The sequence below is a fragment of the Dreissena polymorpha genome, chromosome 5 (genome assembly GCF_020536995.1).
Source record: "Dreissena polymorpha isolate Duluth1 chromosome 5, UMN_Dpol_1.0, whole genome shotgun sequence".
Taxonomy (NCBI): domain Eukaryota; kingdom Metazoa; phylum Mollusca; class Bivalvia; order Myida; family Dreissenidae; genus Dreissena; species Dreissena polymorpha.
Genome location: NC_068359.1, coordinates 99,484,108 through 99,508,614, shown reverse-complemented (window position 1 = coordinate 99,508,614; position 24,507 = coordinate 99,484,108). Strand labels below are relative to the sequence as shown.

Genomic DNA, 24,507 nt, shown 5'->3' with positions numbered 1-24,507 from the left:
TTTGTAATGTTTCAGGAACCGTGAACACTTTAACCAGGCTTTTAGAAATACAAAAGGGAGTTTACTCCTGCTAAAAGACTGGTACAAAATTATAAGTCATGATCAGTGATTGTTAATAAAGATTCTGAATACATATGTGAAGTGATATTCCAATTGTTTGTAGGCATAGAAATGTAGATTATTGCGCGAAAACATTGACCTGATTTTTAAGTAAAAAGGGGTATATTTATGCTACAGTGTTAGTCGGAGTTAGGGACTTTGGTCAATGACCGCATATAATGTTACAACATACTTGTTTGCAGTTAAATATATTTAGTTTCAACATAATAATATTCTTGTTGTACACAAAACTGATCAAAAATGTCATCTTGCACGCAACATAAAACCAGCCTCAAACAAGGCTTTTATTAGTACGAAAGGGGGAATAACCCTGTTCAACAGCTGGTCACTGTAACACGTGTTGGTCAAGATAAATGTTGACTGCGCACGAACAATAACGATTACAGATAAACGGTGATCATAAATGCTTAACATGAGCAGGCGATCAAAAAATTGTTTAACCCTTTCAGCGCAAGAACCGAATTTTAAAGGTCTTTGCAAACAGTTTGAATCCAGATGAGACGCCACAGAAAAAAAAATCAAAGAAAATGCTAATTTTAGAAATTCAGCAGACGACATTTTAGCAGACGACGAATATCCAGCATGCAAAGGGTTAAAGCGTTTGCGTCTTACCCTATATCCCTTGAGACGCCCCTTCAGTTTCTCGCGTGTGTCTTCCACCTGGTTCCAGGCCATAGAGAAAGCGGAACCGTTGTAGTTGTTACAGTCTCCCATCAACACTGTGGCCAGGGGCACTTAAACAGATATGAGTCGTATTCTGAGAAAACTGGTTATAATGCATGTGCGTAAAGTGTCGTCCCAGATAAGCCTGTGCAGTCCGCACAGGCTAATCAGGGACGACTCTTTCCGCCTAAACTTGATTTTCGGTAAGGAGGGACTTCCTTGAAACTAAAAATACCATAAAAGCGTAAAGTGTCGTCCCTGATTATCGAGTGCGGACTGCACAGGCTCATCTGGGATGACACTTAATGCACATGCATTGAGCCCAGTTTTCTCAGAACGCGGCTCATATATGTAAATTGGTCTTGTTCTGCGAAAACTGTGATTAATGCATGTTTCCCATGAGGGAGGCTAATATGTAAATGTAGCAATTAAGAACTGTTATCAGAGGCTGGAACAAGCACAAGAATGGGTAAACACTGTGGCCATGATCCGTTTTCACCAGCCTATTCTCAGACGTAATTCTAAGAATAAAGAATATTATTTTTATTGGAATAGATCTATTCAAGAATTTCATTAGTTTTGAGTCAGTATTCACGTAGAATATTTGTTAATGACATAATCACCGGTGGAAGCCTGTATATATTCAAACGCCGGACATATTCATTATGTCTATTCTTTATTCTGATTCATTCTTTCTCATCTTTCTAAGTCTAATAATGGGTTTGTGAATACGATTCCAAGAGCTGGCCTAGACATGTGTTTAAAACGAATGCGGACTGTGTCTGTGAAGTGGGACAAAGATGCATCGACACTTGACCATTACTACTTGAACACTCATACTAGCGGAAATTTACTGCAATAAATTTACTTCCTTCAGCGGACATAACACTTGAATTTTGTTTTGGAAATATTACTGCAATAAACATAATTATTTGAGCGGACGCAACACTTGACACTTGTTTGGGAAATGCATTTGCAATAAACTTACTTCCTTCAGCGGACATGACACCTGTCTCGGTTGAATTTGGGCCGCTGCCTTTGTCGTTATAGGCGCCAATCTTCACCGTGTACTCGAGGTAATAGTTCTCTAGGCCAACTAGATGCGTGTAGGATTTGGACTCACCGCCTGCGACTTTTGCCTGTCGAATAGCACATCTTGAGTTTTATTTATTTGCAAAAAAATATCCAACTTTTTTACGCAAAGAATTGTTGATTCACCATCTCGGACTTTTACCTTTCGACACACATTGTCTTTTATTTATTGACGAAAAAAAAATCCAACTGTTTGATGCACATAGTTTTAGATATTGGGCTCTCTCGGAATGAAATCCGTTTATGTACTCATGCAATGACCGACTCAGCTTAGAGAAATGTGACTTATGACGTCACATAAGATACTCGCGTTATGATGTCAATTTGAGTACTAGCGCTACAACGTCATTTGAGTACTAGCGCTACAACGTCATTTGAGTACTAGCGCTACAACGTCATTTGAGTACTAGCGCTACGACGTCAGTTTGAAACCTGGCGTTTTGACGTCAGTATGAGTAATATGGAATGGACGGCAGTCTGAGACATCAAGATTGGATACGCACATTATTACATTAGTTTAAGTACTAGCGTTATTACGTTAGGAAGGTAAATCGAGTCAAAACGTCATTTTGTTAAAACTTACATGCTGAAATTCCTTTGCATCGTTTTTCTTCTTGAAGTAGATGTTGTACCCCACGTTATCGCTGCCGTACTGGGACACGTCAAGGGCCTGAAAATCGATGAGAACATAAAAAAACCTTCAGATTACCGTACACAGCTTTAATGGAGCCTTGTTCTATGAAGACTGCGCTAAACGAATAAGGGACGACACTTTCCGCATTTATAGAATTGATTGTCTTAACCCATTTATGCCTAGCGTCTAGAAAAAAAGGCCTTGGCAAACAGCGTAGACCATGATGAGACGCCGCATGATACGGCGTCTCATCAGGGTATGCGCTGTTTGCTTAAAGGAATTTTTGTAAGAAATATTATCAATATTGAAATAAGTATACTAGACATCCCTAATTTTGGAAATAAATTGATCCAATTTAGAAGGATGGGAGAGTCCACTGGGAATAAATGGGTTAAGGAAGACTCTTATTACCTAAAATCGGATTTACCGATTTACGTTCCGTCCCTTATCAGCCTCTGCAGAATGCACAGGATATTGTGCGACAAAACTTTACGCACATGCATTAAGCCCGTTTTTCCCAGAACGAGGTTAAATGTTTGAACATCACCAGTATTACCATGATGTTTCAAAGGGACAGCTTGACGGAAATAAAGAAGATTAACATGTCTCTAGAAATCACAATCTTAAGACAGGAAATGTAGTATTCTGTCTGTCTGTCATATTTTCATTTTGTTAAACCATTGTTCTTACCAAAACATAAAATGTTTCTTTATGCTGAAACAGGAAGAAAACCAACATGCGCACGTATATTTTTCTAATTTTAAAAATCTAAACTGCATTAATGCAGTTCACGTCTCTTCGGTAATTTTCATTACGTCATGCGTCGTTTTAGATTTCCTTATGTGTTAAAATTCGAAATCAAGATGGAAAAATGACGTCTATGATAGTTATTGAGGATTTCTATATTTTGCTTAATAAGCGTATCTGAATAAACCCATTCCCCCATAATAAGCAGAGTGAAAATGGCTTTTGCAAACAGCATACAACCAGAACAGCCTGCGAGTAAATCGCAGTCTGTTCAGGTTTTATGCTGTTTGCTGCTCATCAGTAACTATTTTACAACATGAATTTAGTATACAAAAAATTAATTAAATGTAACTTTCTTAGGGACTACACATGCGTCACAATACGTATCTAAGTGGTAAAATGATTAAACACGCACCTAGCAGTCTGGTTGAACAGCATGACACGATACAAACTGAAATAAGATTGTAACACACAGCTAACACCCCACAATTCTTTCCACTAATATATGGTCTAGTTTACTTACATCCCATTGGATATTCAGCGTCCCCACTTTGCCTTCGTCATTGCCCCGGATGTTGGTAGGGGCCGACAGTGGGGCCGTGGCGTCCGTCTTGATACTGACTGAAAACAAAGAGAGGAACTGTCCTATTTAAAGCATTTTATGGAATGGGTAAGTTGATAATTTAATATACATGTGCTGTATTTAAAAAAATAGTCGTCCCAGATAAGCTTAAGCAGTTCGCACAGGCTAATCAGGGACGACACTTTCCATCTAAACTTGATTATGCTAAGAAGAGACTTTCTTAAAACAAAAAATATCATAACAGCAGAAAGTGTCGTCCCTGATTAGCATGTGCGGGCTGCTTAAGCTAATCTGGGACGACTATTTACGCACATGCATTAAACCCCCTTTTCACATAGCACAGCCTATATACATATTATGATTATTTTCCAAGTATAAGATTGACTCAGCTTTCACAAACATTAATTGTAGCTATTGTCTACGACTTTCTGGTTTCACTTACTGGATGGTCGGCTGGCTTCCTGTCCCTTGCCGTACGAATTCGACGCGCGCAACCGGAAGCGATACGAGATGTCCGGAAGTAGCGTGTCTACCAAGACGGTGCGCTGGTCCTGCCGAAAGCCCATTTCGGAGGCCTGCAGCTGCGCCTGTTGCTCCGGGATGTCTGGTTTGGGGGTATTCACATTTCCATAAAGTTTAGGCATCACAATTTTGTGAACAGATAGTAGCCGATGTTAAACGAATATTCTATTTATAAAATAATTTCAACAACAACTATAAAAACTTGCTTCACCTAAAGTCGGTTGCAACTTTCGCATGTAAGTTGATATATTAACTTATAACATAAAGGGCGTTAAGGTTTTCAACCTTAAAATAGATAAATAAAAACACATCAAAACAAAAATGATTATTAACTCTCCTGAAATATGGAAGGTTATTTAGGAAAAATACTTCTTCGTCATTTATGCAAAATTGGTAAATAATGTTAAATTCAATCAAGTAATGGAATGTTTTTGAACGGATTTAAATTATTTAAATTTGTTTTGATTTGTACCCCTAATGTAATTTGTTGCTGTTTTCTATGTTAAAAAATAAACACATTCCGTAATAAGTCTTCTACAAATTGTTTCAATTTATCACTAAAAGAATTGTTTTACATGATCAAACAATAAACAAACAGCGTTACATGATCAAACAATAAACATCCCACATCCTGCGATAGCTACCCGCCGCCTACCTGTCATGACCACCTCCCACTGGTTGGGCCGGATCAGATGCATTTCCGCCTCGACGTCATAAAAGTTGATGAGGCTCCCGTGGTGCACATCCGATCCGATCGTCCACACGAGCCGGGCGGAAGTGGCGTCCACGGGCCCGAACACGTAGACTCCGGCCGGCGCCCCTGGTGGTCCTGTAAAGAACGACTAACGATGAAGCTTCGGGCCTTCCTCTTCTGGCACACTAGGCACCATCGAGCCCTTGTCGTAGCAACCCATATCAGTTTTACGCAGAACAACCATCAATAGCATATAACAGCGATTGATTCAATAACAGCAAAGACAATACAGGTAGAAAGTAATTTTACTTGAATATAAATTAAGTTTCTTTAAATTTTCTTGTTAACACAAACGTTTCTAGTCGTTTCGTCCTTAAAACGACCAGTGTCTTGCAATGGAAAGCTATGTCATTAATTGATTTTGGAAAAAGGCACAGAATAAGTTCAGTATACGTAAGAAATGAACCGTGCTCTGGAAATAATCGGGTCGCATGCATTTTGGGTATATTGTCATCCCAGATCGGCCTGACGACACTTTCCGATTTGACGAGATTTTCGTTAAGAAGACACGTGCTTTAAACTAATAAAATCCATAAAAGCGTCAAGTGTCGCCCTGTACTGGCTAATCTGGGACGACACTTAACGCCCATGTATTTAGCCCTGTTTTCCGGAACGCGACTCAAATGTTTCTCCAACGTACCATATACGCGCAGCATGGCTCCCGCGCGCACGGAGTGTATGGTCGTCATCGCCTGGCACTCGTAGTACCCGGCGTGCTCGTACTGGGCGTTAAGGATGTACAGACCGTACTGATTCTCCCGGAATTCCTGTGGGAGAGGAGGGACGGGTTGTAGGTATATTTGAAAGGTAGGGTTTGTTGTCTGATATCAATATATATTTTCACACGACTCTCAGATTGTAATTATTGTTGTACAGACCATACTAACTTTCCCCGAACTGTTTTGAGAGAGATGGGATGGGGACTTAGGTAAGCTGGACGGTATGATTTGTAGTTCGATAAACATAGCTCTGACATTTTAGGGCTTTACTGGTTGATGCAAGTATTTTCTGACTTTCCCGGGACTCCAGTTGAAGAGAGGCGACTGCACTGTGCAAGTACTTCCCAGGAACAATAATTGTCGATAGTATTTTCTTTTCAAATGATATCATTCATTTCATATTTACTTTTGCATGATTTAATTTAATTCAATTTAGTAAAAAAAACTTCAATATTTAATATAAAAATAGAATGCTTACGCTGCTTGTTTAAAACGCATGCTTCTGTTTGCTGTGTAAATAAAATGAAGCGGCGTGCGGGCGTAATAAAATCCCAAGTTAGGGTTTAGACAGTGTTGGAAATGTTTAGCTGTTCGTTCACATAAAAAGTCGAAGTATGACAAAAAGCGTTTTTTGAACACGTGATATGTACGGCTCTGTGTACATAATTACGTACCGACTGGTAAGGCACCGACTGAACAACTGACTGATTACAAATCAAACATAACATGATAAATTTAGCGTCGCTCTAGGAAATCCGGGCTTAATGCATGTGCAGTCAAACACTGGCTTATTTGGGATGACAATTGCCACCTTAACTAAGAAGAGACTTCGTTTTAACAAGCAAATCTGGGACGATACTACACGCACATGCATTAAGCTCCGTTTCCCCAAAACGCTTCTTCGTTATTTCTGCACAGATTATGCCTACCTGTCTGTAGTGGCCGTCAGACAATGAGACGTTAATCACGTGACCGTTGAGACGCCAGACGTACATGACGTCAAACTGCTGCGCGTTGTATCCAGCCTGGCAGTATATAAACGCCGTACGGTTGATCAACACGGACTCATCTGACGGGGGACGTGTCATGATGATACCGACTAAAAAATAAATTAGACGCGTGGATGAATGAAAAAACTGGGCTTAATGCACGTTGGTTAAGTGTCATAACAGATTTGCCTGTGCAGTCTACACCGACTAATCTGGGACGACACCTTCCGCTATAATGGAATTTTAGCGTTAACATGACGTCAAATCTTTGCTTAAATTCATTCTAAGTGGAAAATGTCGTCACTGAAAAGCCTGTGCGGACTTCTCATGCTTCTCTGGGAAGACACTTAGCGAACATGCATTAAGCTCGTTTTTCCGGAATATCCGGATGAAGTTTATCCGAAAAATTTGGTAATTTGACGTTTTTAAGAAAATCGGCAAAAGTATTTCCAAAGGTTGAGTGCTGTTATTGGACTCAAGAAAATTACACATACAACAATAATGTTGAAGACAAAAATATAAGAAAATAATGCAACGTCCTTTTTATGTATGAGTAATCTGATATTGATGTATACAGCTGTGTCTAAAACACACAGAATAAACATGGAGGCGAAATTGTTAATAACAGAATGTGTTCAATAGTTTCAATTCATATAAATAACTAAAGCGACATTCCAGCAAACTTGTAAAACCAAAACTACAACACATGGCGTCGGTAAGTCGACTTAACAGGCATGACTCAGGCACAATTGTTCGAAAACGTATGTCCTTTTACGCCTATAAAGTTAAGACACACACTGAATGCTGTAGGTCACTTTTGTTTTTCCGACGCCAACATCACCCACCGGAAGTATGCTATATTAACCACATTTGAAAACAAAGATGATCACATAAACATAGAAAACTCTGAAAGACCAATAAAAATATATACTAACCCACGACCTTGACCTGTATTGCGCTAGAGACCTGGCCCTCTGAGTTCGTTGCCTGGCACGTGTACAGACCAGCGTCTGACTGCACGATGTTGCTCAAGACCAGCGCAAAGTCCACCGTCATGCCAATGTTACCGCCCAAATTGCCTCCCACGACGCCCAACGGAGCGCCGTTCTTTAGCCAAATTACCTGCGGAATTAGTGATTATCATTAGAAACGTAAGCATCGTCATCGTCGTCTTCGTTAGATTGTTGTCGTCATCACTTTCGTCGGGCTTGTTATCATCATCATCATCATCATCATCATCATCATCATCATCATCATCATCATCATCATCATCATTATCATTATCATCATCATCATCATCATCAAAATACTCAATATAATCATCATCATAATCCAGCTCTCCCTCCTACTCCTCCTCCATCTTCACATCATCATCATCATCGTAACAAAAAAACATCAACGACATCATCATCAACAACAACAATAAAATAACACATAATAATCATCGTCATTATCATCATTATTCCGTTGCATCAGAGATAATAAAAGCAAGCAGTACTTCCGGTTCCGGCGCGCCCTCTACGTCACAGCGGATGGTAAAGTTCCCGCCCTCAGGAATGCTGACGCTGTCAGCCATGGGATGGCGCGCAAATGACGGTGCGAACCCTGCAACGACACCGAAAATGCTTGCTAAACATGTTTGGCGAACAGGAAGAAAAGGGTTGTTCCTGAAAGATTTCGATTTTCTCACCAACAGATAAGATGAAAAACGTTTATTCATTACTTAAACTACTGCTTATTGTGAATATGTATTGGAAATCAATGCTTACTATTTCTGTGCTTATAGAGGCATGGAACTTAATGGAAATGAACTGTGTTATTTGAAGTTATGCATTTAAAATATCATTCCAAATTGAAACGCCGTTGATATACATGCATTTAGAAACGCATTGAACCATATATATTCCAATTTAATCGAAACGGTATTGAGGCATACAGCACTTCATTTTCGCGAGCAGTGTTTTCGCATAAAATATATTGATACCATGAAATAAAAAACATGTAGTATAATCATTTTCATTGCAATCATCATAATGTTAAGCATCCATATTTATGTTATAGTTAGTAATAACAATTATAATAGAAATAATATCAACAACAACACTAACAGCAAAACAACAACAACTGCTACTCCTAGAATAATTTATTATCATTATATGAGCCGCGTTCTGAGAAAACTGGGCATAACGCATGTGCATAAAGTGTCGTCCCAGAGGATTGCACAGGCTAATCTGGGAGGACACTTTCCGCTTTATGGTATTTTTAGTTTCAAGGAAGTCCCTGCTTATCGAAAATTAAGTTTCGGCGGAAAATGTCGTCCCTGATTAGCATGTGCATTATGCCCAGGTTTTCTCAGAACACGACTCATATAACTACACTAGTACAAAGGTGTTCTTCCACTCACCCCTAATGTGTACTTACGTAAGACCTTGAGCTGTCCGTAGCTGTAGGTGGTCCCGTACAGGTTGTGTACTTACTTAAGACCTTGAGCTGTCCGTAGTTATAGGTGGTCCCGTACAGGTTGTGTACTTACGTAAGACATTGAGCTGTCCGTAGCTGTAGGTGGTCCCGTACAGGTTGTGAACTTACGTAAGACCTTGAGCTGTCCGTAGCTGTAGGTGGTCCCGTACAGGTTGTGAACTTACGTAAGACCTTGAGCTGTCCGTAGCTATAGGTGGTCCCGTACATGTTGTGTACTTACGTAAGACCTTGAGCTGTCCGTAGCTGTAGGTGGTCCCGTACAGGTTGCTGGCACCACACTGGTACATCCCCTGGTCCCGGTTCTCATTCACCTGTGTTCGTAAAATATAAGACAGTGTGTCTTTTTTCTGGGAGAACTGGGCTTAATGTGCGTAAAGTGACGTCCCATATTAGCCTATGCAGTTCGCACAGGATTTTCAGAGACGACACTCTGCGTCTGATTTGGATTTTCGTGTAAAAGAGACATCCATTCAATGACAAATTCCATAAAAAGTGGAAAGTGTCGTCACTTAAAAGCCTGTTCGGACATGAAAAGCTTTTCTGAGGTGATCGTTTACGCACCTGCAGTATGTCATGTTTTACCCGAAAGAGGCTTACATGCGGGCCCGAGTGATTCAAAAGAATTAGCTTCAACTCACTTACTTAATTGGAAAACACTTTGCATTACATATACAAACATGAAATAAGCTTTATATGTAAAACACACAACTTAATATTACTTTGTAAAAAACTTCCGTTTTTAGTTACATAGATAAATGCATAAAGCGACAAAAGCCAGTTTTTTGTTTGGACGACTCGTTTCGCCTACATTGTATTACCGTTTAGAAGAGGCTTCATATAAACAAAAGTTAATGATTATTGCGGAAAGTGTCGTCCCTAATAAGCCTGTGAGGGCTGCATAGACTTATCTATGACGACACTTAACGCACTTGCATTCCTCAAGGTTTTCCCATAGAACGGTTCATATCTTTGTGATAAAAAAATGCTGACATGGTTTTCCGGTAAAATCCATACACTTCTACCAAAGACGATCCTACTTACGTTGCCCACTACCACGTTTCACTTACTTTTCGAATAACGAGCACATTCTTCTGTATCTCAATCTCCCCATGGACAGCCTGCAGGAGCTCGCCGTCCTTGAACCAGGTGTACGTCGGCATGGGCCTGCCGACCGCCTTGCAGCGCCACGTGATCTGCTTGTCGGGGTCGGCTATGCGGTCTCCAATACCGAACGGAAAATAGGGACGAGCTGCGAATGTAAAATGAATGCCAGTTTGCTCGTTTTATAGGACTTTCAACTATTCTGGATCATGAACATATTGACTGTTTTCAGGTTTAGAACATACATTTGAGTTTTCATATTGTAGTGCTTACTGAGCAGTAACATTCGTATAAAGTACTGTACACGCATTATTGTTCAAAGGGCATTATTTTTTTTTGGATGACGTCGTTTGATCGACCGAACACATCGGAAACCACCTACGCAAATTCCTCATTTATTATTAGAGAATCATACATTCATGAATTAACGTATCCATGCAGGTCATTTTTTAAACACCCTACAAATTCATGCTGACGAATGTGAATTCTTTTAAAATAGCATGTTATGATGGTTATGCAGACTTTGCAGTCGATTAACAATTCAAATTCTTTTCAATTTCACATAAATTAGAAAGCACACCTTACATTCAATAGTAAGAGCGATAACTTTGGAAGTAATCGACTTCGTCCCCTTGACGGTGCACTCGTAATCCCCTTCTGCAGAAATTTCAGCATTCGGAATAGTGAGCACTCGGCTAAAGTCGGAAATTGTGGTTCCCGGCTCAAAGGGTCGACCGTCCTTTCTTCGCCAAGTGTATATCAGCGGAAGCCTGGTACCAATACAAATGACATATAAAATAGCGGGTGTTTTGATAAAGGCATATTATTTGCTTGAATATAGAAACATTTTAAAAGATTCCATTATTATTTGATAATTTCAATTCAGAAAACAAAATCCGTGGGTCCTTATCAAAGGAAGACCTTACAAGACGAAATTTAAGCGTAACTCACGTTCCATAGGCGATACACTCGATGCGGATGGTTGCCCCTCGAATGGGCGGGGACGGGTAAGTGTGCGTGTAGATCACAGGAGCAATGGGATCAGGATCTGAAGCGGCGAACAAATGTGTGTATGTTTTTGAAGACATTGGCGATATATTAGTGATAATGATCATGATGATAATGATTAACGTTGGGATCACGATGGTGATCATGATGATAGTTACATCATGGATGTGCTGTTGTTGCTGCTGCTGCTGATGCTGGTGTTGGTTATGCTGCTGCTGCTGCTGATGATGATGGAGATGATGATGATGATGATGATGATGATGATGATGATGATGATGATGATGATGATGATGATGATGATGATGATGATGATGATGATGATGATGATGATGATGATGATGATGATGATGATGATGATGATGATGATGATGATGATGATGATGATGATGATGATGATGATGATAATGATGATGATGATGATGGTGATGATGATGATGAAAATGTCCATCATCAATGTATTACAACGATGCCGCTTATGTTGATGAGGCTTATTAACTTCATAAAAAAAGATACAACTCCTTACGCTAACCTAAATCACCTACTGTTTTTCAGGACGTCGAGCCAGACACCAAGGCTGATGGCGCTGGGCGGCTGGTTGGTAGACGCCTGCCACAGTTCGTTGACGCCTAACGTCACAAGGCAGAAGTACTTCTTGTTGTCCGTCTCCTGTACGTCCGAGAAGTAGAGGTAACCGCTCGCCGGAAACGAACATGTTCTCGTGGTTCTCGAAGATCGGCTCGTTCGTGCCGTTCCGGAACCAGCTGTAGCGGACCTCTGTGTGAAAGATTTGCGTAAATTAACCCATTTATGCCTAGTGGACTCTCCCATCCTTCAAAATTTGATCAATTTATTTCCAAAATAAGGGATGTCTAGTTGTTTTTTTTTTCTATATTTAGAATATTTCTTACAGAAATTCCTTTAAGCAAACAGCGCAGACCCTGATGACACATCATGCGGCGTCTCATCTGGGTCTACGCTGTTTGCCAAGGCCTTTTTTCTAGACGATAGGCATAATTGGAATTAATGACCCAGATCAGCCTGTGCATTCTGCACAGGATAACTAGTGACAACACTATCCGCCTTGACTGGATTTTCGCTAAGATAAGACTTATTTTAAACGAAAAATACCATACAGGCGGAAAGTGTTGTCCCTGATTAGCATGTGCAGACTGCCACGGCTGATTTGGGACGCCACTTTACGCACATGCATTTGCCCCGATGGCGTTTGGAGAAGCGAGTTGTTGCGAACGGCTTATACAAGTTTTTGAAAGCTGAAATCAACAGTGATCTATATGAAGACGTTTTAACTTAGGGGCTTGTTGACTTTAATAACTGACACCGATAAAGGCTGAACAAAGCTGACATCGGAAGGGGATTCGTTTGTAGAAATGAGACAGGAAACATAATCGAGGACGAAAGGGAAGTACCGTACTCACACCTGTAAAGCGCAACCATGTGTAACGCGCACACGTTTTTAAATGCAAAAAAAGAAGAATGAAATATTTCAGGAAAAGAAAACTAGCAAATCAGACCGAAAATTGCCGGAGTATGATATATTGAAGGCATCAGAGAGGTTTCAGTCAGTGATGACTATAAAGTAAATGTTTGTCATAAAGATTTTGACATAAAATTGAATGACATGTATCAGTAGCATCTGCATATCTTTCTTGCGGGTCATATTATGCTATCAATTGAGTGTTCGAGATCAATTACTGTCAACGTGTAACCGATTGTGATGTGAACCGAAGTGACCTCCGAGTTCGCGGGAGCACGCACCTGGGTAGTATGAAGGGGCCTGGCAGGCGATTCTGTATCCCTCAAACTCCTTGGCTGTGGCGCGCTCCGGGGGTACGGGCGAGAAGGACTTCAGAACTGAAACCATGAGAACGGAACATCGAGACGTCAAGAAACTTTTGAAAATGTTTTATTAAAAGATTTATGATAAAGTTTTCAGTTGAATGAGTTCGTACGAGCTAGTGGTAAAACGTATTTGGATTTTCATCGTTAACGAGGTTAACTACCACTTAATTTAATTATCTCTACAGAGGCGTTTATTGTTCTAAACTTGGAGTTTTTCTGAACGTCAACGGCATTCAAGTAATGATGCATTCCACTGCTTTCAAACGAACAATGCCCTCTTCCTCTTTAACAAATAACTAAACTTTCAATTTAATAACTTAATCCACGAAACACTGCACCGGCTTTTTAACTATTTGAACTTCCTTATTGTAAAACTGGTTTTATGCATGTGCTCAAAGTGTTGTCCCATATAAGCCTGTGCAGATCGCAAAGGCTTATCAGAGACGACACCTTCCGGTGTATTGTAATGTTTCGTTTAAAGAAAGTCTCTTCTCACCGAAACTCAAGTTAAGGAGGAAAGTGTCTTCCTTGATTAGCCTATGCAAACTGCATATGCTAATAAGCCATTGGGCCACATGTATTTGGCAAAGTGTTCACCCAGAAAGATTCTCATTTTGTGTCAACAGTCTTTCTATCTTAGAAGTAAATGCGACGAAATTCTAATGCGGTAAACACTCACATACAAATGCGACGCAATTCTACCACTTTAAACACTCATATCCAAATGCGACGCAATTCTACCGCTTTTAAACAATTACATCAAACCTGACGCAATTCTACCGCGGTAAACACTCACATCCAATGCGACGCAATTCTACCGCGGTAAACACTCAAATCTAATGCGACGCAATTCTATCGCGGTTAACACTCACATCCAATGTGACGCAATTCTACCGCGGTTGTTACTCACATCTAATGCGACGCAATTGTACCGCGGTAAACACTCACATCAAAATGCGACGCAATTCTACCGCGTTAAACACTCACATCCAAATGTGATGCGCCCTGGCTTGCTCACTAGGACTCCAAACTCGTTCTGTGCCGAGCACTGGTAACTGCCCTGGTCTTCAGTCTCCACGGGGCTCTGTAGCGTGAATCGCCCACCAGTCAGAGTGTACCTGGGAGTGCGAACAGAGACGGTCATTTAAAAAAAAATAAACCGCTGCAATCAGTTCCGCACAGTGTATACAAGTTTTTTAGTTGTTTTCCCAATAGTATGTCTATTATAAACAATTATCTGAGCACACGATATCACAAAACTGTATTCTCCGATGAGAAATATAAAGCACTATATACACAATCCATGTAAGAATTTACTAGGAGAGTGAGAGCGTGGTTACTGAAGATTCGGAACTATATTATATTATAAACTATTGCTACTAAAAATCCACTTAAGAATAAAAATCACGATGGAAATTATCTAAGCTCAAGAAGGAAATATTGCGAGGAGATCTTTTACAAATATTGGCAAATTGAACATCAACATCACAATACAACTGACGTCACCAGTCCACGCACCTGCTTTTCATCGCAGACGTCACATCCTGAAACTCGCCATTGGGACTGACGCGCCGCCATTTATAAGTCGGGTATCCTTCGGCTTTGCACTCAATGAATGTGCTGGGTGTCCCGGGAAACACGACGATGTCCTTCGGCTCCTCGGTAATGAGCGGCCCGCGTTTCACATGCTGCGTATCCGACGGGTCCATGCCGTACGCTGAAAAAACGCATTCAGTATGCAACTAATTTAAAACGTGCAAAATAATTTAACGAATGAAATTATAGCAACCTATCCTGGAGCAATTTGTTTGCTGATTGAATTAACGAGCGTCAGGTTAAAACGTATGTGCATTTGTAAACCGCTATTTTCTGTTGTCATATCGTTAGCAAACGCAAGTGTTAATGCAACGCAAAAATTTGTTCATTTAGTAATTGTTCATAATATTTGAAAGCATAAGTAAACATATTGTTTACTTATTTTGCACCCAAACTGTGTAAAATGAGTATAAGCTCATAATCTCTTAAAGAAATGCTAGAATTTAGCAACAACCGTGTCTTTTTTTCACAAAAACGTAAATCATTACGATGATAAGTACATCTTGGTGTGACCTACGGTCTTATGAAGATGTCTGCATAATTACCCACGCTCCTGTCCTCTATACGCCTGAAGGCGGCGTTTGCCAGCGTCATCTCGCAGATGTAGGACGCCGGACGGCTCGACGGGACTACGTTCCAGCCGTAGCCGCCCAAACCGGAACCTGAACGTAAAAGGGGCGAAAATAGGTTGCATCGCAAACATTCAAGCCGTCACCACCCTTACCAAAAGATGCACGTTAAAAACCGAAATGGGTAACACCGCGAATCTCCCATCTGTTACCTCAGTTACCAAAACATGTACGTAAAAAAACGGAAATAGGTTACACCGCGAAAATCCCATCCGTTACCTCAGTTACCAAAACATGCACGTACACAACGTAAATAGGTTACACCGCATGACAATGGAAATGAGCACCAATGTTTAAGAAATGATGCGTGGCCCCAGTGCATGAGGAAAGGAAACGGAGTTACAATGTTCGAGCATTGGAGATCGGTTAAAGCTGCTTTGAGTGCCGACAATAGATATGCAACGTTCTAGGACTTAAAGAAGGGAGTATTTTAACGAGTTACAAAGCACGAGAAATTGAATTGGGGTAGAAACGCAAGAAAAAAAAGAAATTAGGCGCGTTTCGACATAGATAAAGCATTGCATGACGATTTAATTCAAACCAAACACACTATGCTAACTTGCATATGTGCTTCCGACTTATGCATTAATTGAATATGTGCATAGTTAAAACGACCAAAGAGGTCTCCTCAGGCCATTGCGACAGACGATTCGATTATAGTGATATTATGCGCATGTTTCACTGTTGAATAGAACTGAAAAGAATTAACAGGTCAGACGAGTTAGTTAAAATGTGCTAACTGATCAATTATCTGCAACTCATCTGGCTACCAGTTGTATATAAAAAATATATTATATTCGGTATTTTAAATGACTGTCCCAGTCCTCTAAGCCGAGCGGAGCTGTCTTTTGATTAGAATCGGAGTTAGTGTTCGTGTGTCGTATGGACGAATCTTCACTAAAACTAAATTTAGATTCACATCGTACATCGAATCATTTCTCTCGTCAGTTGTCAAAACAAAAGTACGGTTGATATTCAAATGCATTTTTTTTCTCTCTTTCCTGGTTTTTGTTTTAGTAGGTTGATGTTGCATTAACAAATATAAGTGTATATGAAGTGAAAACACCAAAAATAAACAACGGTTGCGATAGACACCTATAAACATAGCATACATATACTGTTAGATGCGCATAATATCACTTTAACCCTTTCAGTGCTGGAACCGACTTTTAAAGGCCTTTGCGAACAGTTTGGATCCAGATGAGACGCCACAGAACGTGGCGTCTCATCAGGATCCAAACTGTCTGCTATTCGGATAGTATTATTGAAAAAAAATATACGAAAATGCTAATTTTAGAAATTCAGCAGACGACATTTTAGCAGACGGCAAATTACCCAGCATGCAAAGGGTTAATGCACTTCGCGCAAATATTTACGTTGAGATGTCGCGTGTTTTTAATGATAAAACTAATATCTACTATGCTACGCTTAACATCTTATAACTAAGCAATTTTTATTGGTAAAATATTTACTTCAGCGCGATTTGAGAGAAAACGCGATATTTATTAGGAGACTTTTGAGTCTTTCTTCTGGGTACAACCAGTACGTACATACTTCATAGTATTCTATTCAAACCACTAGCCTGAATCATTATGCTTTCATAACAACCGATACATACTCCATTACCACGATGACATCGGTTATTAACCCATTTATGCCTAGCGTCTAGAAAAAGGCCTCTGCAAACAGCGTAGACCCAGATCTCATCAGGGTCTGCGCTGTTTGCTTAAAGGAATTTCTGTAAGAAATATTCTAAATATAGAAATAAATATACTAGACATCCCTAATTTTTGAAATAAAATGATCCAATTAAGAAGGATGGGCAAGTCCACTAGGGATTAATGGATTAATATTCTCTAATCCGAATGAAATTTTAACAGACCCGGAGATCAGGCTTATAGTAAGCATGAAGACTGAGTACATGACGTCTTTGGAGAAGGTAGGTATTGATAACACTCAGAGATAGGAGAATCATACCTCTTGATTGCTATACATGTCCCGTACTCACTACACCACTTCTACTGTGGCCACTTGTACTGCACGTGATACACTTACCTCCCCATACGTATGCTATTCTCGTAAACTTGCTGCTGGCAGGAGGCGGGACGTTTGTCACCCAATAACTCCGTCCACTCGTATCTAGTTCGCTATCCCAGAACAGCTGGCCGCCATAGAAGCTTCCGCTGGTAAAATAGTCACCCACCCCATACTCGCTGAAAAACAAAAACAAAATATGCCGATGTGGTTTTTGTGTTTTTTAGAGGTTGTTGCTTTTTAAGAACTGTTGGCGCAAGTCAATATGATTTGGTTATGGTGGTCAGAAATCAATTTAAGGGGACCTAAAAATTTTATAGTGAATGGTACGAGTAAGTATATCGATTATATATCAGTGCGCTACGCAGATATTGTTTTCAGGTAAATAACTATCTCTAATTCATCACGCTTAGCATCTGCTCTCGACAACAGTCTTAAAACGCTAACGGCGCTTTGATATGAAAATGATGTATATGCATCAATTGAACAGCTTTCTGACATTTAAGTGAATTGAAGTGCACTTATACATCCTTTTAATATACTTTCAGCTCTTGATATTAAAATGTACATTTTCTGTCAATAATCTGATGAATCACTAGATAATAAACGAACGGCCATATTTCGAGTTGAATATCTGTAGAAGTTATATAGTATGTCTATTTAGAGCATAAAATGTGTTAACCCGTTTATGCCTAGCGTCTAGAAAAAAGGCCTTGGCAAACAGCGTAGACCCAGATGAAACGCCGCATGATGCGTCGTCTCATCTGGGTCTGCGCTGTTTGCTTAAAGGAATTTCTGTAAGAAATATTCAAAATATAGAACTAAATATACAGGAAATAAATTGATCCAATTTAGAAGGATGGGAGAGTCCTCTAGGCATAAAATGTATTAATTACTTAAATTAAGAAATAATCCAGTGAGGCTACAAAATTGAGACTTTATCGAATTATGTTAACAAATGTCGCACACAAACTATTCCGGTAATGAAGTGATGCATGTCGCATGCAAAAATGCGTGGGACGAATCGTCCAAAGTGCGCAACAAATCGGAGATCAATATCAAACTTCTCATACTGTACAAAGTGCTTATAGAACTTTTGATTTCTGAATGGTTTAATGAAATATATCATTTTAATCTAAGCCAATCAATAACATACAGCTGACGAGATCTTCAATTAAAAAAATGTTACATATTGTTTTTTCGAAGATGGCGATATCGGTTGCTCAAAAACGTAATGGTTGAAAAAGTATAGTACTTTAATACTTCTAATCGCAAAGAACACGTTTCCATTTGTAAAATAAGTTGCATTACACGCATGTCTATAAATGTAATTATGGATGATTTATAGAGATCGGTTAATACAGAAAAACTAAAAAAGTGTAAGTGCCAGAAATGTGATGAAAACTGAACAATCTTCATTTTGGTTGAATTACCGGTATCAGTTTACGGGCGGTGCACGAAGAAACGACAAACAAAACTAGAAATGGCGCGGCAGAGGCCGACGCGTATCCCCACGCCGCATGTTTGACCTAGGGGCGCCCCAGGGTTGGTAATGGGGCCATGCATAGTTGAGATTGACCGTGTTGTCACAAGAGACGTTCAGTATCAATTAGAAGTGAATCAGTGTAGAAATGAAGACGTTATAGTAAAAGGCAATTTTGGGTGGGCGTGGTCTATGTGGGCGGGGCGCCCCAGGGTTGGTAATGGGGCCATGCATAGTTGAGATTGACTGTATTGTCATAAGAGAAGTTCAGTATCAATTAGAAGTGAATCGGTGTAGAAATGAAGAAATTATAGTAAAAGGCAATTTTGGGTGGGTGTGGCCTATGTGGGCGGAGCGCCCCAGGGTTGGTAATGGGGCCATGCATAGTTGAGATTGACTGTATTGTCATAAGAGAAGTTCAGTATCAATTAGAAGTGAATCGGTGTAGAAATGAAGAAATTATAGTAAAAGGCAATTTTGGGTGGGTGTGGCCTATGTGGGCGGAGCGCCCCAGGGTTGGTAATGGGGCCATGCATAGTTGAGATTGACCGTATTGTCATAAGAGATGTTCAGTATCAATTTGAAGTGAATCGGTGTAGAAATGAAGAAGTATTAGTAAAAGGCAATTTTGGGTGGGTGTGGTCTATGTGGGCGGGGCGCCCCAGGGTTGGTAATGGGGCCATGCATAGTTGAGATTTACCGTATTGTCATAAGAGATGTTCAGTATCAATTTGAAGTGAATCGGTGTAGAAATGAAGAAATTATAGTAAAAGGCAATTTTGGGTGGGTGTGGTCTATGTGGGCGGGGCGCCCCAGGGTTGGTAATGGGGCCATGCATAGTTGAGATTGACTGTATTGTCATAAGAGAAGTTCGATATCAATTTGAAGTGAATCGGTGTAGAAATGAAAAAATTATAGTAAATGGAAATTTTTGGTGGGTGTGGCCTATGTGGGCGGGGCGCCCCAGGGTTGGGAATGGGGCCATGCATGGTTGAGATTGACCGTATTGTCATAAGAGAGGTCCAGTATCAATTTGAAGTGAATCGGTGTAGAAATAAAGAAGTAAATGTAAAATAACCTAAAAAAATGAGTGATAATTTCTGACGCGGCCCCACCCCAACTGCTATAACTTTTGACCCAGGGGTCAGATCAAAATTCCAAATAGTGCAGGGTCGCACATATGCTCATAGCTACCATGTGTGTAAGTTTCAAGGTTCTAGTGCTTTTAGTGTAGGAGGAGATAGTGGCCAGGACGGACGGACGGACGGACAGACGGACGGACGGACGGACGGACGGACGGACGGCGGAGATAACCACAATATCCCCACCTTTTTTTCAAAAAGCGTGGGGATAAACATTAAAAAACTCGTTTTGCGGAGGCGAGCTAAAACGAATTGCACATACTTATAATTCGCATCTGACCTATATGCCGGACGGTATTAAAATACCGTTACCGATGAATATATTATTTTCCATACTAGAAGCAATTGTAACCGATTGGAGCGTGATTCGGTAAGTTTAAGTATCATGTAATGATCTCATAAAATTAGAGCAAAACATGCTCAAACATACGAATGAAGATCCAAGTCCAAGGTTAAAGTTCGCTTATGTAAACCCGACACTGACATTATGCATGAATGTATTAAAGGTGCCTTTTCACAGATTTGAACATGCATTGAAGTTTTTCATTAAATGCTTTATCTTGATAATTGAAAGCATTGGATCTTAAAAGATTCAGTAAAAAACAAAAAACAAGAATAAAGTTAAAGAAAGACATAAAAGTAAACCTCAACAGGGCTCAAACCACTGACCCATAGAGTAAAAGTCTAACTATTAGACCACTCGGCCATAATGTAGTTAATACTTTATATTAGCAATCCTCGTAGTGTCACAAAATCTAACGACAACAACAGAACTCTCAAAATATTTCAATCTTTTAGCGTTGCAACGCTTTATAAATTTCAGGTTTTTAAATCGTCAAAATATGTATATAATGGATATTTTTGGAACATGGTCAATGTTTAGAATTCCTGTTTCCTCACAAATATCATAACTACAACGAAAATTTGCAAATCTGAAACATTTTTTTAAATCTTGTCAATTTACCAATCGTGAAAAATGCCCCTTTAAAATACCTTTCCGATATATACATTAGTTTGCGTAAAGGAAGCGAATGTTACCGATGAAGCGTATCTCACTTAGTATACTCACTCTCACCACTTTCAAACATAGGCTTAAGAAATATTTCCTCTTTGAGGCGCAAAATGAGTCTCACGCGTAGTAACATTTTTCTGTTTTCCTCTTATTCAAAAGTCAAATACTCCTCCATAAGTGTCGTAATGATTACTGTAGATTTAATTTCTGCAAACAAATATACATATTGCTTTTTCAAACTATTTATATAGCAAGGAGGTGCAGGCTATTCTTCATAACAGTTGTGTAATTTCATATCCTATTGTGAACAACACTGGTCATAAATATTGTTTTCTGTTATTATAATATTTGTGTATATTAGCCACTTCTATCCATCGTAAACTATTTCAAGAATAATGCATTCCACGTTTTTAAACTCTGACTTTGTACAATAATGTACGCGGCTGTTTTTTTGTTAACTTTTTGTTATTGTTATTGGTCGTGTTAATTAAGATATGGTAATTGTATAAGTGTGTATGTGTGTGTGTGTGTGTGTGTGTGTGTGTGTGTGTGTGTGCGTGCGTGCGTGCGTGCGTGCGTGCGTGCGTGTCTGTGTGTGTGTGTGTGTGTGTGTGTGTGTGTGTGTGTGTGTGTGTGTGTGTGTGTGTGTGTGTGTGTGTGTGTGTGTGTGTATGTGTGTGTGTGTGTGTGTGTGTGTGTGTGTGTGTGTGTGTGTGTGTGTGTGTGTGTGTGTGTGTGTGTGTGTGTGTGTGTGTGTGTGTGTGTGTGTGTGTGTGTGTGTGTGTGTGTGTGTGTGTGTGTGTGTGTGTGTGTGTGTGTGTGTGTGTGTGTGTGTGTGTGTGTGTGTGTGTGTGTGTGTGTGTGTGTGTGTGTGTGTGTGTGTGTGTGTAGGTGTGTGTGTGTAGGTGTGTGTGTAGGTGTGTGTGTGTGTGTGTGTGTGTGTGTGTAGAGGTGTGTGTGTGTGTGTGTGTGTAGAGGTGTGTGTGCGCGCGCGTGTGTGTGTGCGTGCGTGCGTTAGAGTGTGTGCATATGGGAAAATGTAATCAACAATACATTTATATTCTTATATACTTTTTGTTAATAAATATTTGTTCCTTGAGACCATTTTAAAATTGGAAGAGAAATCAATAATATAAGAGAATTCATATAATATACTTGCTTTTTATGACACTTCTATTACACTGTTACAGTACTCTTATGTCCGTCAAAGTCTACATGTTTGCATTATAATGTAGAAATGCATTATACATACCATAGTTGTTTGAAGGCCTCATTGAAAATAAGATTGCCATTGTTAAACTGTTGGCATGACTTTGTATCAATGTGTTGTGTTACCTTCGGAAAATAAAGAGATTATTATTATTTTACCGGTATGGCCTCATAAAACTCGTGCAAAGCGCGCGCAAGCGGTTATTTTATTCTTATGGAGTTCATGTGTGCCAGGTTAGTAATGTCGACCTAATTAATGCTATTTGCAATCAGGATGTCTTGTTATTGCGGGTGTATACGTCTTACGTGTCACCATTTTATTTCCGCAACAAAAACAGTCAAACTAAGATAACTTACTACCTTGCAATATCTCATTTCAACCGAAAGTATGTTATTAGTAAAACTCATCTCCAAATTGAAATATTCGCTAATTCAAATTGATCGCAAACAAAGGCAAAAGGCGTCACGTTCATTTATTGAATCAATTGCCTAAATTCACGACAACACATAGTGTTATGAACTAAAAAAAATAGCGCCTTGCACTTCTACATAATGCATGAACAACACTCTTATTAAGTTTTCTTTCGATACACAGAAAACTGGTTGCGACACAGGTACCATCACGTTAATTTATATAGTATAAACAAATATGTCAAGTTTCATGTTCAACAAAACGAAAACACTAGTTCGCGACGAGCTGTACGCATTCAATATTATGTACGTGTCCAAAAATTGTCTCAAGTTCAAGAACACATTTCTTAAATAACGTCTTACACCAGGACATAGAATAACAGCAATTTTTTGCGATTGGGAGAAGTACCGGCACCATAACAGTTGGGAAAAATTAGTGCAGAAAACCATGAAACCGAGGTAATTCGCGTGATAATATCCCCATATGGGAAATTATATGTTTGTTTAATTGCTTGGTACAAATTGTTTAAACCAATTAAAAAAACATGTACATATATGCATTTTGGCTTGAAATGCTCAGTTCCAATGCACATTTTGTTCACTTCAGATGCAGATTATGCACTTTTGGAACGAAAGTGACGAAATGTCCTTGCTTTTGGAAATTTTTCAAACTGCAATATGGAATTTGTAGTTTTTCCTTAATTGGGGAAGTATCTGTTACGGGTACTTTATAAAGAATGAAGAAAGGCTGTTTATACAACAAGTCTTAACTTTTTATATTGATTCCGGAGTCGAATGGCAGAAAAGTCTACCGCGAAGAGTTCAAAACAGACACATCCTCACAAGTGTTGGTTTATTTATATTATACTTTTTAACACAACTGTCCACCATTGGAACTTGGTGCTTTTCGGAGTTCAGTGCAATGTAACATAATCAGATGAGGGTAATCACGTGATAGTCAAAATGGCGACGTCAATGCCGAGGCAGATATTTTTCTCCTTTTTGTACCCTTTATTACTTGTATATAATTTTTTTAATGCAGCTCACTTTCCAGCCATATCAGCAAGAAAGTTACTAGCGTTTATTTCGTGTTGATATTCACTCTTTATCTCGACTTTGCTCGCTGCGAAATTTATAAATTTGAACAATATATTAACGCATATAAATTTGAACAATATATTTACGCCGCAGAATGACATGACAATTTCTTGTCGGAAATTAGCATTTTGTAACACATGTTGACGAAGGAAGACGACTGTGTGTTACAAATTTCCAATCGTGAGCTCCGCACTCCTCCGCAAGATAGGCTGGAATGAATCGTCTGCTAACCCAGAGTGAGAAATTTCACACAGATCTTGGTAGAGCGTAACCCTACACTCGCTTTTCATGAAGTTCAAAAAGTCTTCAGTCAAATTTTAATAGCGCTGATTCGGTTTGAATAAAATTTACATGCTCCACAAATAAATCACATCGTGAAGGCAGAGATATTATCTACTAGTGATATTGCTATTGTATCTGCTTTCATGATTGTAAAAGTCTTGAAAATTTTGCAATAAGCGAGCGGTTGAATTATGGGGGGGGATTCGTCAACAAACATCAAACGCTGCTGACTTACAGGAACTTTTCCGCTTCCTATTAACTGTCATGTTTAAAGGGTTAGCCTTAATTTACGGATGTTAAATCATGAGATCACATGATACTTGCGGACTGTGCAGCCT

General features: G+C 39.5%; 1 protein-coding gene across 1 annotated transcript in view; it reads right to left on the bottom strand.

The window, feature by feature from the left end:
• The window catches only part of LOC127831505 (contactin-like), a 61,498-nt gene that overhangs the window by 5,008 nt on the left and 31,983 nt on the right, over positions 1-24,507 (bottom strand). The window contains exons 4-23 of the mRNA XM_052356490.1: positions 17,554-17,711; positions 15,415-15,531; positions 14,792-14,990; positions 14,292-14,391; positions 13,190-13,279; positions 11,956-12,187; positions 11,357-11,453; positions 10,991-11,175; positions 10,372-10,553; positions 9,525-9,615; positions 8,322-8,428; positions 7,759-7,945; positions 6,764-6,933; positions 5,756-5,882; positions 5,017-5,190; positions 4,282-4,443; positions 3,780-3,877; positions 2,459-2,545; positions 1,772-1,922; positions 733-854 (exon numbers count right to left, since the gene is read on the bottom strand). Of these exons, the coding sequence (XP_052212450.1) occupies positions 733-854; positions 1,772-1,922; positions 2,459-2,545; positions 3,780-3,877; positions 4,282-4,443; positions 5,017-5,190; positions 5,756-5,882; positions 6,764-6,933; positions 7,759-7,945; positions 8,322-8,428; positions 9,525-9,615; positions 10,372-10,553; positions 10,991-11,175; positions 11,357-11,453; positions 11,956-12,187; positions 13,190-13,279; positions 14,292-14,391; positions 14,792-14,990; positions 15,415-15,531; positions 17,554-17,711 (2,836 nt within the window). The remainder of the gene's footprint in view (positions 1-732; positions 855-1,771; positions 1,923-2,458; positions 2,546-3,779; positions 3,878-4,281; positions 4,444-5,016; positions 5,191-5,755; positions 5,883-6,763; positions 6,934-7,758; positions 7,946-8,321; positions 8,429-9,524; positions 9,616-10,371; positions 10,554-10,990; positions 11,176-11,356; positions 11,454-11,955; positions 12,188-13,189; positions 13,280-14,291; positions 14,392-14,791; positions 14,991-15,414; positions 15,532-17,553; positions 17,712-24,507) is intronic.